The sequence below is a fragment of the Diabrotica virgifera genome, chromosome 1, assembly GCF_917563875.1.
Source record: "Diabrotica virgifera virgifera chromosome 1, PGI_DIABVI_V3a".
NCBI classification, from domain to species: Eukaryota; Metazoa; Arthropoda; class Insecta; order Coleoptera; family Chrysomelidae; genus Diabrotica; species Diabrotica virgifera.
Window position 1 is genome coordinate 113,101,937 of NC_065443.1, and position 18,249 is coordinate 113,120,185.

Consider the following 18,249-nt stretch of genomic DNA (forward strand, 5'->3'; position numbering starts at 1 on the left):
TCGATTTTTATTTTTAAATTACGGTTTTTTGGCATATATATCATACTAGTGAAGTCATCCATCTGGGCGTGATGACGTAATCGATGATTTTTTTAAATGAGAATAGGGGTCATATGATAGCTCATTTAAAAGGGTATTCAATTCTCTATCCAAGAATATAAACATTAACATAATTATTTATACAGTGTGTTCAAAAAACATTTTTTAATTAAAATAAGTGAGACAAAAAGAATATAATGTAATTATTTAATTCAAAATACATTTTACTACTGTCAGTAAACAGAAAAAAATTTTATTTGACAAATAAACATTGATTTTCGCTTAAACGAAATGTTCAAACTGCCAAGCGACAGGTGGGTGGCAGCTTTAACATTGAATTTAAGCAAAAAACAATATTTATTTCTCAAATAAACATTTTTTTCCTGTTTTCTGACAACAGTAAAACGTATTTTGAATTAAATAAATTACGTACATTCTTCTTTTTGTTTCAATTACTTTAATTAAAAAAATGTTTTTTGAACAGCTTGTATAAATAATTAGGTAAATGTTTATATTAGTGAATAGAGAATTGAATACCCTTTCAAATGACCTATCACATGACCATTCTCATTTAAAAAAATCATCGATTACGTCATCGCGCCCAGATGGATGACGTCACTAGTATAATATATATGCCAAAAAATCTGAATCTAAAAATAAAAATCGACCCGTTTCAGGATTTTTCATTAATGTCGCTGGTTTACGAAATAATGAATTTATGCGTTACTTTATGGACGCACTGTATATGCAATCTTAAGATTCGATTTTAGCAATAAAATAGCTGGTAAATAATTTTTCCCAAAAATTGCATTTTTTTCGATAATTTTCCCAGACTATCAACAAGTTCCAATAAACGGGAGCGCCAACCCAAATTCTGAGCAGTCTCAACATGATAAGGTTAATATCCCCAGTTGTAACTAATATCGAAATGAATAAGAATCGCTATATTCTGCGGCTGTCATGGCGGTGTCGAAATGAAATTGCGACTGTCGAAATGAATTAGAAGGCCCCTGTTTATTATCGGTGGCATAATATGTAGTTCACTATTCCTGCCTTTTTTCCTTTTTCCGCAATAAAACTAGCATTTGTTTCAAGCTCTATTTTATTCTTCCAAGAAATAAAGTCATCATGGTTGGAAAACTCTATTGTATCGTATTGCATAGGAGTGCTATGAGAAGTTTCATAATGTTTAATAAAGTCCTTTTTAAAAGTTGCATGATAATTACACAGAGAACATTTATGTTGAAATGTTTTAGTTTCTGCAGAAACTGTTACATTTGTGTGGACTTTTTTGACATGAAAGTTTAAACTTTGCTTATATCTAAATTGTTTATCACAATGTGTGCACTTGTAGACGTTGCCTTTAAGCACTTTTAAAGGGGCAATTGCATCCAATTGGTCGGGATGCGAACTTTTTACATGTCTTTTTAAATCATGTTTACGTTTATACACTTTTCCGCATTCCACACACTTATTAATTCTTTCCACACCGAACATTTTCGTTGTCAAGAAAATGAAATACCTACTCAAAAGCAAACACAAACACAGAACTGTGAACAGTAGAAATGATTGAATCGGAAAAACAGCTTCACTGTTCAATTGGTAATTATACAAAGAGTACATTCTACCACATCCAATACTATTTTAACATTAAATATCATGTAACCGCAGTAAATATCGGTTTTTATTATCACTAAATTATAGTCTTTTCAGCGTTTGAAAATAACTCAAAAGGCCCATTTCGTCGATTCAAGTTTATATAGGCAACCCAAATTACACGCCGCTACGCCTCGGGTCAAGATTTAGACAGCAGAATATTGAATTTGCAGTATCAAAAATCAAAATATCACAAATCTTTAATTTGAAGAAGGAGGCAGAAGATAGAAGATAATATTTAGGTGAATTAAGATAGTAATAAAGGCAAATACAAGTAATTAAAACAGTCCTAAACAGTGTGATCTAATTTTTATTTATTAGCTATGGAAGTAAAGACTGAAATTAAGGATGAGTTTGTGGAAAGTGACCCAGTAAGTTATATAGAGAGTCAGTTATCTTCATCCACAAATCTTGGATATTTGAAAAATGAACCACAAGACAATTCAGGTAATGCAATTAAGAATATTACTGCCCTGCTAAGCTGAAAGGTCCTAACTGACAAAATCGCAGTTTTAGTCATAAGGGTACTGGGTGGTAGCGAAAAGCATTCTTTACCTTCCTTTCAAAGCTGAGCTGTCCTATGTCCTATCTATCATTAAATTATTAAATAGCTGTTCTACGCTGTTCTGAAGTAATGCTTGTCCTAACTAAGCTTGTTGTTCAAACTAAAACCTGATTGCTAAGCATTACGTCCTATCTTTACAAACCTGAAGTATCCTGTTGTAACAGATAGGACAGTCAGTATTACAATATGTTATGCTACCCAAAATCTAGCATGTCCTAAGTTACAGATAGGACATATTCAGCATTGCATCTTGACACAACAATCGCAACTAAAATCATTAGATCTCATAGTTTCAGCAGATCTTCAGAAAGTGATAATGCTTCCAAGAGCAGATATGTTTAAAGAAATCATTTTTACTAGGCGCATAATTGCTTTTAACGAAAGTTTTTTTGGATAAATGTTGTTGAAACAATTTGGCAGGATATGCTCAGGCAGAACAAGAATTGGTGTTGGTTCAGTTGTTTTGTCTATATAGTAAATGCTACAGAAATTAACTTAAAACAATTAACCATAAAATCCTTTGACCACAGATACACTTTTATGCCCGTGGGCCATTTTCACCACCAGGTAGAAAAATCATTAAAGAGGGCCAAAACCGATGTATTGTCCTTTTCATGATCATTTTTCAGTGCGTAACAAATGATAGGAAAAAGGGTAAGTTCGTGATAATACATATTTATGACATTTATTCTAACATGACATTTTAGTTAAATCTGACAGTTGTCACATTTTATTTTCAATTTGGAATAAAAACAAATCAATGTGTTTCTTGCATTTATAAAATGGTATTTTCTTTGATTTGTATAGTCTTATAAATTATACAGATTATATTTGTAATATTATTATCTAATTAAAAAAAAATTATTTTTTTATTATGGCGCCATCTATCGACAACTAGAATAACTAGAATAAATGTTATAAAAATGTCACCGACGTGCCTTTTTTTCTGTCACATACAATTTAATGCGTTAGAAAGAAATCGAAAAACTGTGACGCACTGAAAGATGATCATGAGAAATACTGTACCATTAGAGCTTAGAAATTTCTATGAGTGGACAGATTTCAGTTCAAAATACAAATTACAAAAATTAACACAATGCTGCTATCTCAATTACATTTCACTTGCAATTTTTATGAGGGGTGAGAAAACATTAAAATATAAAAACTCGTATGACACAGAAGATTTGACAGAAGATTTGAACTTTTAACTGCAGGTGTATTTAAAACTGGTGTGACACTTCCATCTCCATGAACATTTAACCGAGGAATTAGTCAAGGGAGAAAGCAAAATATGCTGAATAACCTGCAAGCTATAATTCCAGCCAATAGGAGAAACTTTTGGGAAGAATTACCGGTAAGCAATGTACCTAAAGAGGACGAAAATGGAAATTTTTAAGGTTTTTTAGGACATAAGAGGGCTACATTAAGTTTTTTAAATATGTAAAACAATGTGTCGTTATAAGTGTAATAAAAGTTCATTCTAAAAAATCTTGTCCTATCTGAGATTTTTAATAAAATCCTAAGATAAACCATCCTTTATTTCAAAACTCATGTAAGCTTTAAACTAATCACTTCCGTGGATTATCCCATAAATTGTATATACACAAATCAAGTTCATTCAAAATTACAGTTTGATATCATTAATATTACGGATCGTGCAGCAAACTAAAGTTAATTGCATTTTCGTCAAAATAGCCCAATTGGTAGATAGGACTTTTCAGCTTAGCAGGGCATATTAGTAATAAACAGTGTGAAATAATGAGTATTTATTAGGTATGGAAGCAAAAACTGAAATTAATGAAAAGTTTGTGGAAAGTGACCTAAGTTATATAGAGAGTCAGCTATCTTCATCCATAAATCTTGAAGATTTGAAGAATGAACCAGTAGAAAATCCAGGTAAAATAATAGGGCTTTTCAACGATTTCCATTTGTTTCTAGCTTCCATCATATGTCGTATAATCCCTGACTAATATTAATATATGACATATGACAGAAGCTTGAAACAAATGAGAATCGTTGAAAAGCGCTATACAAGTAGTAATAAAATTAGTGCTGAGCCATGTAATCTAATCTGTATTTATTAGCCATGGAAATAAAGGCTGAAATTAAAGAAGGGTTTGTTGAAGTTGATCCAAGATATATTATGAGTCAGCTATCCACATCAACACATTTTGAGGATCTGAAGAATAAATCTGAAGGTAACTCTAATAAGACACCGAATTATTTTTGTGTTGTTTGTTTTAATGCCTGATTGGTTTATTACTGATTTTTTACCTGAACAGGAGCATCCTTTAAAATTTACTGGGTGGATAAAGCAGTCTTACTTCACACCTTCGCTGCGTTACGAGACAAATATACCTTGTATTACACCAACGGTTGGCTGCATCAACTGTGTCATAAAGTACAGTGGCAAAGCTTTACCACAGATATATGCCACGTGATGGACTCAATGTATGTTTATAATTATCCCTAAACACTGCCAAGGTGTTACATGTATTGACTGTTTTTCCGAGGCAATTTTGTAATGTATTCGAAATAACAAATACAAATGTTCTTATTTGTAAGGGCATGAGGACAATAAAGTTGTTCCATTTTATCTTTACCCAAACGTCATGATTCATTTTCAAACAAGTTAAATCAAAATATTTATGTTTTCAAACATAAAGAAGTAACATCACTAAAAGATCAGAATGAAGATCTACTGACTGATGAAGTGAGCATTATGAAAAGATGGAAAGAATATTTCCAGAAACTACTACAACACGAACCACACAGCACAAGTGAAGAAGATGAAGAAAGAACTGGCGAACAAGAAGTTGAATTTATACCAAACATTACAATGGATGAACTAACTAACTGACGCGATTAGGAAGATAAAAAATGGAAAGGCACCAGGTCATCATCAAATTACGGCTGAAATGATCAAAAACATGGGTGAAATGGGACTACAAAAGTTATTAGAATAGAATAGAATACTTTATTGGTATAGCTTTACAGCTGCCATCATAAAGATGGATATACACGTCAGATATACAACACAATATAGTCACAGACACATAATCAAATACCTATACATACACTTAAATTTTAGATTTAACATAATGTACATTGATAAATATGAAAATTATTAATATTAGACAGAACTCATAACAGCAATCTAGTTGCTAAGTATTCTTCTACACTGTAGAATGCATGTTTACATAGTATACTTTTCACAACTCTTTTGAATTTCACTGGATGCAAAGATCTAACTTCATTTGGAAGATGATTATATAGCCTGACCCCCACATAATCTGTGGACTTCTCAAATTTGGATAGTTTGTGACCAACAGTAACAAACTGATTGGCATTCCTAGTTGAGTATGCATGTAAATCAGAATTTCTCTTGAATGAATGTAAATTATGCTTAATATACAATATGGATTTCAAGATATATATGGAAGGCAACGGTAAGATATTGTTATTAATGAAAACTTGCTTACAAGTATGCCCAAAAGGAATATTGAAGATAAGTCTAATAATTCTCTTCTGTTTAATAAACACTGTGTCTGATTTTGTGGAATTACCCCATAACGTAACATTATAAGTAAGGTGACAATAAACCAAAGAATAATATACATTAATGAGAGTTTTAATACTGAGTGTTCTCTTCAACTGTACTAAAGCATAGAATGAACAATTTAGTTTCTTATTAACATATTCAACGTGAACATCCCAACTCATAAACTGGTCCAAGAATACACCTAAAAATTTTATGTCTGGAATATTTACAATTTCAGGAATAGACACAACTGGCATATTTCGTTTGCATCTAAAATGTATATACGATGTTTTATCAATATTCAGTTGTAGCAAGTTTTGTGTACACCATGTTTGGAATAATCTGATAACCCTTGACACTCTATTTTGAAGCTCTACGTATGTATGTGCTGATACAATCACAGATGAGTCATCTGCGTACATTACAATGTGGTCATGAGTAATATGATCGGGTAGGTCATTGACAAAAATAAGAAATAGCAGTGGTCCCAACACAGATCCCTGCGGCACTCCTACATCTACACTGAAGATGTCTGACCTTTCCTTGTTTAATTCAACATAGAATTTCCTCTCCAGAAGATATGAGTTCAATAAATTTAACATGTTACCTCTTATTCCGTGGACATACAATTTGTTAAGGACAAATTCAAATTTAAGACTGTCGAATGCTCTGGAAAGATCAAAGAAGATACCCACTACAAGAAGACCATCATCAAGGTGCCTATAGACAGATTCCATAAATACTTCAGTAGCCCCCTCTGTTGATCTTCCGGATCGAAAGCCATGCTGTTCTGAACACAGTGCATTATTTTTGTCCAAAAACTGTATGATCCTAGTGTAGTAAGCTCGTTCAAAAATTTTTGAAATTACATTTAACAAGGAAATAGGTCTATAATTATCAATACAAGTGTGATCGGATTTTTTATATACTGGAACAATTTTACTTAATTTTAGGTTTTCAGGAAATTCACCTGTGTTGTATACTAGGTTAATTAAATATGCCAGCGGTTCTGATATAACATCCTTGATGTGTTTGATCATTCTTGTGTTTAATTCATCATTTCCAAAAGAATGTTTATTTTTAAGACCACAAATAATATCAAGAACCTCATCAGATGTTACTGGAAAATAAACAAAACTGTCTATAGTCCACCTATGTGATAAAGTACAGTTTTGAGGGTTATTGTCAAGCCTATTTTTTAGTGCATTATTTCTGTCATTAGAAATTTATTAGAAAGTTATTAGAACTATTTCAAATGATTTGGAGAGACGAACAAATACCTACAGACTGGGAGATTGGTCTGATTGTACCTATACATAAAAAGGGTGACAACAAGAATTGCAACAACTATAGAGGAATAACTCTGTTAAGTACAGTGATGAAAGTTTATGAGCTAATAGTAGAGAGTAGACTGAGAAAAATAATAGAACCAACTTTAGAAGAATCGCAAAGTGGTTTTAGACCTGGTAGATGTACACAAGATCACATTTTTACGTTAAACGATATAATAAATAAAAGATTATCTAGGAAGAAAAAAACGTACCTCAGTTTCCTTGATATGGAAAAAGCATTCGACAAAGTACCTAGATCAAAAGTATGGAAAAGTCTGAAGAACAGAAACGTACCAGAGAAACTTATACGAGTAACTAAATCAATAAACAGAGCCACTGGAAACCATGTGATAAGTAAAAATATGATCAAACTGGAACATGAAGTAAAAACCACTTCTATGTAAAAGGTATATTTACTAAAAATTTTTAGAATCCCAATGGATTCAAAAAAAAAAAAATTTTTAGTAAATATACCTTTTACATAGAAGTGGTTTTTACTTCATGTTCCAGTTTGTTTAACTATAAGGTATACAGCCAATCCAGGGAACTACCCCTTTTTAGTTAAAAATATGATATCTGACCAGTTCAGAACAACTGAAGGTGTAAGACAAGGGGGAAGCTTGAGCCCGTTACTATTTATTACTTTAATGGACAAAATAATAAAAGAAACAAAAACAAAAGTCAGACCATTACACATAGGGTATAGAAATCTGAAAAGCACAGAAATAGCAGATTGTACATTCGCCGACGATGTAGTAATTTTAGCAGCGACTGAAGACGAGCTACAAAGAAGCGTAAAAACATGGAACACAGTTTTAAAAAAGTATGGTATGACTATGAACAAAGAGAAATCGAAGGTAATGGTAATAGCTAAAGAAAGAGAGGATGTACATGTCCAGGTAGATGATACAGAGATTAGACAGGTACAATCATTTGAGTACTTGGGAGTAACCATTGAAGAAACAGGTAGACAGGGAGCTGAGATCAATAAAAGAATTGAGAATTGATAAAGTGAATAGACTGTACCACGCAATAGGAAAAACAGTTATTAACAAGAAAGAAGTATCGAAACATACCAAAATCAAGGTATTTAAGGCTATATACAGACCAGTACTTACATACGGATGTGAATCCTGGGTACTAAATAGACAACATAAAAGTAAGATACAGGCAGCAGAAATGAGGTATCTACGCAGAGTTTAAGGAGTCACTAGAAGGAATAGGGTAAGGAATAACTACATAAGAGAAGAACTGAAAATCGTGACAATGATGGAGTATGTTGAAAAAAGACAATTAAGTTGGTGGGGGCATCTACAACGACTACAGAAAGAAGTACCAGTTAAAAAGATATGGGAAACGAAGGTGCAGGGAAAAAGAAGTAGAGGAAGACCGAGAGAGACATGGAACGAAGTGATGGCAAGGATTCTTGACAAAAAAGGAATATCATGGAACGAAGCAAAGGCTATGGCACAGGACAGGAAACAATGGAAGAGATTTGTGCACTGTTAACAGAGCACACGCTAATACCTACACCCCAGAGGGTAGAAGGTCTAAAGATTATATATAATATAAATCAAAATATAAGGTAAAACATACACTGATGTGTAATATCATTGATACATACTACTTGATACTACTGTCAATGTAGTAATTAAAAAATGGCTATTATGCCGGTGGACATATTTCATAAAGTTATTTTATTGAAGTTTTCAATCTTTTTTCACTATTGAGGTGATTGATGGACTCAACAATAAACAGTTTGAACATCATACCGACTGTTACTAGTACCTTATAAAGATAAATGTACAACAGTAATCATTAAATTTAAAAAACAGTCACAACACATGCTTACGTGTTTATTGTTAAGAAGATTGAATCTTATATAAGGTTGAAATACAAAACTATTGAGTGAATTACATAAAAAACAATTAATATTTTTAATATACAGCACCTTTGGGAAAAAAGTGAGACACAGCACGCTTATAGGTGTGTTTGGCATCCTAGTGGGAATCCAAAGCAAACCTATAGGTGTTTTCGGCAATCAAACTGTTAACAACCACTTATTTAACCAGACTTGACTGATTTACAAGCCAGTATCATAGCGACTGAGATACTGTCATCACTAAATATAATTATACCGTATTATACAATAGAAACATTTTACATGTCATCATCATCAACCCGTACTCGTCTGTCTATGTTTTGTGCGGCTTGCATCCAGTTACCGATAACTTGCTTCAAATCATCGGCCCCTCTGCTTGGTGGGCGTCCTCTGCTCCGTAGTGCTTCTTCTCATGGCCTCCACTCGACAATACGTTTTGTCCATCGATTGTCTGACAATCTGGCGACGTGTCTTGCCCGATTCAACTTTAGCGATGCAATTTTTTCGACAGCGTCTGTTGTTTTTGTTCTATGGCGTATTTCTTCGTTTGGGATTCAGTCTCTCAGGGAGACACCCAACATCTGGCGCTCCGTAGCCTTCTGAGTTACGCGAATCTTGTTCACTACCTTTTTTGTTGTGCTTTTGTTGTTGAGAACACGAGAAATCTTTGTCAACGTTGATTGTGTACATACAAAAAGAGAAAATAAAGGCCGGTTTAAGCACAGTTTAATGTCGAGTTTAAGAAACCTCAAAGAAATAAAATAAAGGTGCAAAGCTGGTAAACAATATTATTATCACAGCATGTATATGCAAATAAATTAAAAGCCATAATCAAAACAACTATACCCTATTCCACGAAAATATGCCTGTTTTGGATTACTTCGACAACGAATATTTTACTGTGCAAAATAAGAAGAACAAAAGTAAATTGCAAATTACTTTTGTTGTTTATTGGAATAATTATTAGCGCCATTTACTTTCGTACTTCTTATGTTGCACAGTAAAATATTTGTTGTCGAAGTAATCCAAAACAGGCGTATGTTCGTGGAAGGGCCCATAGCCAAGAGTTGTATTTAGGAAAATACTCTACACTCTTCAGAAAAACTGTTTCTTTTTTGTTTGTCGAAGTCCGAAGTCGAAAAATCATGTAAACAAAAATAAATGATCAGGTTGACAGTATGTCATTTGCCAATATTTAACTTTTGTGATTGGTTCAAATTTTCAACAACAATCCGGCAACACTGTTCGCAGTTTCTCTCATTCCTTTCTACTCCCTCGATTCAAGAATACAGCTTTTTAAAATCGAGAGAAATTATGAAGGAGTAGAAAAGCGAGCTAGCGTAGTAGGGAGTAAAATTTTCTCTCGATTCAAGAATACGCGCACAGGAGTATCGTTATGGCGTTTATTCTTACAATGATGGCTTTTATTTTCAACCCTATTTACAGTTGCGTCATTCTTGATCTTAAAATTTTTCTGTACAAAAAAACTATTTTTAAATATTTAGTATGCCGTTTATTCTTACAGAGGTGGCTTTTATTTTCATCCCTATTGATCCGAATTTCATTATCTTCATTTAGTCCCCCATTTTCAACCCTATTTACAGTTGCGTCATTATTCATCTGAAACAAGGTCTAAAATGGTGCGTATTTCAATAATGACCAACTACCTTGTAGTGGCGCAGCACATAGTTACAGTTCTGTCGCTTTTGTATCATCTGTACGCAGTATTTTAGAAATTAATTACGCAGTAAACACGAATTGACACAATTTGCAGTTACGTCATTCTTATTCCGGACCGGCGATATACATTCAATAATAATGATATTATATTTTGTACCGCAAGAGCCACTTTTAATATAATACTTCGTAAATGTTTCGTTACTTTATCTGTATAGTGTCACAACTCAAAAAAAAAATATTTTTTAAAATTATTTTTAGCAGAAAGTACGCTATTTTGTAGAGCTTCAAAAATCTTTGTAACTCACTAAACCAGTTATTATTCTAATTTTAAGAGTTTTTGTTTTAAACCCGGAAAAGTTCTAGCTCAATTTCAAATGTCGCTTTCTCGATGCTTCGCTTTTTTGACTTATACATTCTTTGAGCGGAGGTGCGACATGTTTATAAAATTTCCTTTTCGGGTATATTAAACATTTTCTTTTCTTTTCTTTTAGGTTCTCTCGAAGAGAAGAACACATTGGCCAATATGGAAAAATTATCCCTACGTACATGTAACAAAAAATGTGTGATGCAACCAGATGAAGAACAAAAATGTGAAATTTGTATTAAGCAGCTTGGCCATAAAAGTTATTTAAACACAGACATGAAAATATGCACTGGAAAAAAGCGTTGCAAGTGTGAAATTTGTTTTAAGCAATTTAGTGATAAATATACTTTGAAAAGACACTTAAGAACACATAATGGAAAAAAGCCTTACAAGTGTGAAGTTTGCTTAAAGTTATTTAGTGAAGCAGATAGTTTGAAAAAGCATTTTAGAGTACACACTGGAGAAAAGCCTCACAAGTGTGAAATTTGTTTTAAGCAATTTAGTGAAGCAAGTAATTTGAAAACACATTTGAGAGTGCACACTGGGGAAAAACCTCATAAGTGTGAAATTTGTTTTAAGCAGTTCCGAGCAAATAATTTTAGAAGACATTTGCAAGTGCACACTGGAGAAAAGCCTTATGCTTGTGAAATTTGTTTTAAGTCTTTTACTCAGGCAGCCAGCTTAAAAGATCACTTAAACATACACACTGGAGAAAAGTCTTACAAGTGTGAAATTTGTTTTAAGCAGTTTAACCATTCAAGTAATTTGAGAAGACATTTGAAAGTGCACACTGGAGAAAAATCTAACAAGTGTGAAATTTGTTTTAAGCAATTTACTCATGCGTTCAGTTTGAAAATACACTTACAAATGCACACTGGACAAACGCCTTACAAGTGTGAAATTTGTTTTAAGCCATTTAGTCTATCAAATGATTTGAAAAAACATTTAAGAGTGCACACTGGAGAAAAGCCTTACAAGTGTGAAATTTGTTTTCAGAAATTTACTCGAGCAGACAGTTTAAAAAGCCACTTAAGCATTCATACTGGAGAAAAGCCATACAAGTGTGAAATTTGTTTTCAGCAATTTACTAAAGCAGACAGTTTAAAAAAACACTTAAGAATTCACACTGGAGAAAAGCCGTACAAGTGTGAAATTTGTTTTCAGCAATTTACTCGAGCAGACAGTGTAAAAAGTCACTTAAGCATTCACACTGGAGAAAAGCCATACAAGTGTGAAATTTGTTTTCAGCAATTTACCCACGCAGACAGTTTAAAAAAACACTTAAGAATTCACACTGGAGAAAAGCCTTACAAGTGTGAAATTTGTTTTAAGCAATTTACCCTAGCAGGTACTTTGAAAAGCCATTTAAGAATACACACTGAAGACAAGCCTTACAAATGCGAAATTTGTTTTAAGCAATTTACTCAAGCCAGTGGTTTGAAAAGACATTTGAGAGTACACACAGGTGAAAAGCCTTATAAGTGTGAAATTTGTTTTAAGCAATTTACTCAAGCATACAGATTAACAGAACACTTAAGAATTCACACTGGAGAAAAGCCTTACAAGTGTGAAATTTGCTTAAAGTCATTTAGTCAAGCAGTTAATTTGAAAAAGCATTTGAGAGTGCACACTGGACAAAAAACCTTACAAGTGTGAAATTTGTTTTCAGCAATTTAGTCTTAAACTCAGTTTAAAAAGCCACTTAAGAATTTACACTGGATTAAAGGCTAAGGGACGGTATTTTAACAGCTACTTAAGCTTTTGCTTAGCTAAGCCTGTGTCAAAAGTTAAGGAGAAGCTTAAGCTGGGTGTCGTATTTCCATCATTTCCTTTACTAAACTGGTCCTCAACTGTCATGTTAATTGGTTTGGTACTTATGAATAGGGCTTTTCATCGATTGTCATGTGTTTCCAGCTTTGTCATGCAGAGCCGGCCCGAGGGCCGTGCGAGCCGTGCGCCCGCACAGGGCGCCAAGGGTTTGGGGCGAATTTCCTTCCACCCCAAAAAAAATTAAATGCGATAAATTATTAAATTATGTAAATTTTTTAAGCCAATTATTCATTCATTTATAATGAATTAGTAATATTTCAGAAAGCCTTAGTACGTTTTAATTTTTTATAGACAAATAACTTCTATGTTCAGAATCATCCAGGAGGTCTACAATTTCTTCGCAGGATTACCACATCGTTGGGATGTTCTGAAACAACACGTAACAAACTTGACCCTGAAACCTTTGGGTGAGACTAGGTGGGAGAGTCGAATTAATGCGGTTGTGCCACTGATATATCAGCTTGGGGAAGTCTATGACGCGCTTTTTGAATGTAGCCAAGACCAAAAAAGGCTAGACGGATATGCAAGAAATACAGCTACAAGTTTGGCCAAAAAGTTGAAAGATTTCCGATTCATCTGCTGCTTACTAACGTGGCATATATTAAGGTAAACCTCATACGCAAGAAACTTCAAGAGGTTAACATGGACATAGCAAACTCTCTTGCTTTGATTTCTTCAACGAAACAATTTTTTCAAGAAACAAGGAGTTGTGCAACATTCAACAGAATATTAGTCGATTGCAGGGAAGTGGCCGAAATGATTGAAGTTGACCCAGCATTCCCTAAAGAAAGTGAACTGTGGCCGAGAAAAAAGAAGAAAATGATTTCTTATGAATCAAGTGATGAAACAGTTCTTGATCCTGAGATCGTGTTCAAAACTAAATTCTTCTACGCGGTCTGGGATCAGTGTATCTCTTCGCTAGGAGACAGATTTCAGCAGCTTCAAAACTATCACCAACTGTTTGGGTTTCTACATTCAAAGAACACAAGTGATGACAAAACCTTATTAACATGCTGCAAGGACCTACACATTGCTCTCACTAATGGCCAGCACAGTGACATTGATAGTCTTCAACTATATTCTGAATTGAAACTTGTCAAAAACATGATTCAGAATGTCGAAAAAGAAGACAAAGGAAAAATCAAAGGCCCAGTTGACATGTTGAGCTACTTAGCAGACAACGGGTTTGTGGAGAACTTTCCTAACTTGTGTGTAGCACTGTGAATCCTTCTTACTCTCCCAGTGTCTGTCGCGAATGGAGAAAGGAGTTTCTCCAAGTTGAAAATAGTAAAAAATTATCTGAGGTCTTCCATATCGCAAGACAGATTGGTGTGACTAGCTTTGTAATGCAATTGTAAATGAGTTTTCCCAGAGAAAATCTAGAAAAGTTAACTTTGTTCAACTTAGCCTATAACATAAAAACACAATGGGTGCGTTCGGACGACCACAGCGGCTGGATAGCTCAGCCAGCAGTAGCTGTCAGACGTCACCTCTGGAAGCCAGCCGCTGAGAGATTTACTAAGCTTTCCCTATCACGGCTGGATGCAACCACTCAGCCGATTTCTGCTGCCAGCCAGCCGCTATGGTCGTCCGAACGCACCCATTGTCATGTCTCAATGGGTGCGTTCGGACGACCACAGCGGCTGGATAGCTGAGCCAGCAGTAGCTGTCAGACGTCACCGCTGGAAGCCAGCCGCTGAGAGATTTACTAAGCTTTCCCTATCACGGCTGGATGCAACCACTCAGCCGATTTCTGCTGCCAGCCAGCCGCTATGGTCGTCCGAACGCACCCATTGCCTTACAAGGCCTACCACTTTATGTCCAAAGCTCAACATTGTTATTTTCAAGTAATTCATTTTAAAGCTTAATTCTTATTAATTTAAAACTATTTTTTCATTGATAAATAACCATAGTCATTAAATTTGTATAACCATTTTCGAAACTGTATTCAGGACTTGTAAATAAAATCTAATTGTATAACTTGTCAACTTAAGTTCAAATAAAACATAATACTTACTTTTACAACCATGATTTTACTATAAAGTTGAACTTTTGAATTGCCCCCTCGGGAGCGGGGTGGGGGGGGGCGCCAAAATAGTAATTCGCACGGGTGAAATATTACCCACGGGCCGGCTCTGCGTCATGTGTCACATAATATTAATATATCTACGTCATACGTGTTTGTTTTGTATTATTGTATATACCGATAACGTATGTCGTAGATATATTAATATTATGTGACACATGACAGAAGCTCGAAACAAGTGACTGTGAATGAAAAGCCCTATACGTCAAAATGCCAGAACTAACTGATCTGAGGTAAAAACCACTACTGTTGACATTTAATTTTATCTTGTCATCTGTATATCTGTCTCATTTTTACTTCACTTAATTTTGTGTACATGGTACATGTGTTGTTAGTATATTGTCTATATTTTCTGCTTATATGTTTTATTGTTATTTTGCATAAGCAATAGAAGATCCGTCTTTGTAATTTTGTTTATTGGATACATTCCTTAAAATGTTCAATTAGAATGTAAGTTTACTTTTGTAAAATAAATATACCAAGAATTGTAGAAATAAATAATTTTCATGTGCCTACACCTTTCAAATGGAAAAAGAATTTTATTTTAATAACCGTTAATAATTAATAACGTTATCACGCAAAAGTTGGTTTTGAAAATAACTCTATAATTATTAATCTATAGAAATAGCCTCAAAAACAGAAAACGAATTTTAAGCAAAGGCTTAAACCAACTTCCGCACGAGATTAAAATTATTTGGTTTAAGCCTATGCTTAAGCCTTAAATTGAAGTGGAAATACAGGCACCTAAGCTTAAACTCAGGCTTAAAGTAAGCTTGCTTAAGTGCGGTTGGAAATACCGGCCCTAACAAGTGTAAAATTTGATTTAAGCAATTTACTCAAGCAGACTATCATCACTATAAAATCAGATCAACATCTTTTCTCGATAAACACAACATATTATCGTCTTCTCAGTTTGGATTCCGTGAAGGTTTTTCGACAAATGAGGTAAATATAGAACTGACCAATGAAATATACAATCGAATTGACAATAGCCAATCTACTGCGTGTGTGTTTCTAGATCTCGCAAAAGCTTTCGATACTGTAAGCCATCCAAAACTACTAGAGGCACTAGAAAATAGTGGAATACGCGGCACTGCTCATAATCTACTGAAATCTTATTTATTAATTATAATTTCATAAATATTGCCATGAAATATACATTTCTGAATAAATATTAAAATAAAATTATAGTATATACCTATTTATGTACAGGATGGTTCATTTTATTCGCCTCGGTATCTGTAAGGAAAACGACTTGATTTAAAAAAAAATTCTTCATAGAAATATACCGGGCCATTAACACTGCAATCTAAAAATAATGTGAATTATACAGGGTGCTTCAAAAAAGAGTGGTATATTAAAGATATATTTTTTTATGGAACACCCTACACCTGACGAAATTTTTAAATTGCCCTTTAAAAAGAAGCTAGACTATACCTAAGTACAGGGTGTTTTGATGATTTATTTCAATTTTTAGAAAAATGTAAAGATTTAGAAAAAAAAAATAAATAAATATGTGCAAATGTAAGAATCAGTGACAATTTTTTTCTTGGATCTTCATAATAGACTATTCAGCATATTTAAACAGATGTTTATTGTAACAAAATTTATAATTACTGAATCGTACATTTTTAGATTTAAAAGTTAATTAAAAACAAAAACGTTCTCAAATTAAAAAAAAATATGTATAGATTATAATTATTCATCTTCGTTAATTCTACAGTTTTTGTACAGGTTCATTAATTTCTTCCACATGATCCATAATTTGAGGTGGGTATGGCAAAAATAAAACACTGCATACTTCCGGTGCTTACTTATGGAGCTGAAACACTGACTAAAACATCAATAAGAAAATTACAAGTAGCACAACGAACAATGGAAAGATCCATGCTTGGCCTAACTTTAAGAGACAGAATACGAAATGATGAGTTACGGCGAAGAACTGGAGTGGAAGGCATCATAAAGCGCATTACGAAGTTGAAGTGGAAATGATCAGGACACGTCGCAAGACAGAGAGATAACAGATGGACAAGGAAGATCTTAGAGTGGCGGCCAAGGGCGGGCAAACGAAGTCGTGGAAGACCACCTACCAGATGGACCGACGACATTAAGAGAACAGCGACAAACTGGATTCAGTTGCCCAGGACAGAGAAGGGTGGAGACATCTTGAGGCCTATGTCCGACAGTGGACAAATTTGGCTGTGTGATGATGATCCATAATTTCTTGAAATAAGTCAATTGTACCGAGCTTTGCATAAATTGCAAATGTGACACTGGCGAAATAAGATGCTAAAACCTTTTGACAGTTATTATAGATGACGAAAGTGGAAGTTGAAGAAGATTTGTTTCAAAAAATTAGGGATAATGTTTAAGAAATAAGAAATTAATGAACCTGTACATAAACTGTGTAGAATTAACGAAGATCAATGTTTCTAATCTATACACACATTTTTTTTTCAATTTGAGAAGGTTTTTTTTTCAATTAGTTTTTAAATCTAAAAATGTACTATTAAGTAATTATAAATTTTGTTTAAAAATGTCGAATAGTCTATTATGAAGATCTAAGAAAAAATTTGTCACACTCTTATGCCCGATTTCACCAACGATACCTAAATATTTAAGAATTACCTAAGTGGGTTTAGGTACTTCCTATCTCTAAAACGGATTTCACCATACGATAATAATTGCCTAAACCGCTTAAGCATTACCTTACGTTAGGATACCGTTTTCAATCTCCCTAAACTTTAGGTATTTATTTTTTATCGTTGACAGTCAGGTTATATTTTTACAATTTTGACTAATGTACTTGTGACGTTTGTCAATAATTTTCTTCTTACCTTAATTTTTCTGTTATTTTGTAATATTAGGTATATTATAGGCTATTGATTATGTAATATAGAAAGGAACTACAACGTTAACGGGGTTTTATTATTTGATATGGTCAATGAATCTCTATATATGAAAAAACCGCGGAGTGCTACCATTTAAAGGGGTGCGTTTTTGAGAAATGGGTGAATTAGTCCCTGGGCACAGGTTACATAAGGGTGAGTTCTATGCACTTTTGGTACAAACACGTCTACATAAAAATTGTTCCTGGTTAAATTTCCTATCTAAATATAACTTTTTAAAGTCAAACGTACTTTTTTTTACAAAAATATATTCAAAAGAAAAAGCACAAAGAAACCCAAAAGAAAAAAATTTTGTTTTTTGTCCCATAACTTTTGTCCGCGGGGATATAGGTATAGACATTGCTTTACAGAAAAAAAGCCTACATA

At 33.6% G+C, this 18,249-nt stretch overlaps 1 protein-coding gene across 2 annotated transcripts; it reads left to right on the plus strand.

The window, feature by feature from the left end:
• Positions 1 to 1,786: 1,786 nt before the first annotated feature.
• On the plus strand, positions 1,787 to 13,158 carry LOC114331147 (zinc finger protein 271-like). 2 transcript variants are annotated; one of them, XM_028280631.2, is made up of 4 exons: positions 1,787 to 2,142; positions 4,034 to 4,156; positions 4,345 to 4,458; positions 11,186 to 13,158. In XM_028280631.2, the coding sequence occupies exons 1-4, from the start codon at positions 2,019 to 2,021 to the stop codon at positions 12,712 to 12,714; spliced, it is 1,890 nt and encodes a 629-aa protein (XP_028136432.2). In that variant the 5' UTR covers positions 1,787 to 2,018; the 3' UTR covers positions 12,715 to 13,158. The 2 variants fall into 2 exon arrangements, with proteins under 2 accessions (XP_028136432.2, XP_050515137.1); XM_050659180.1 differs by lacking the exon at positions 4,345 to 4,458.
• The last annotated feature ends 5,091 nt before the right edge of the window (positions 13,159 to 18,249 follow it).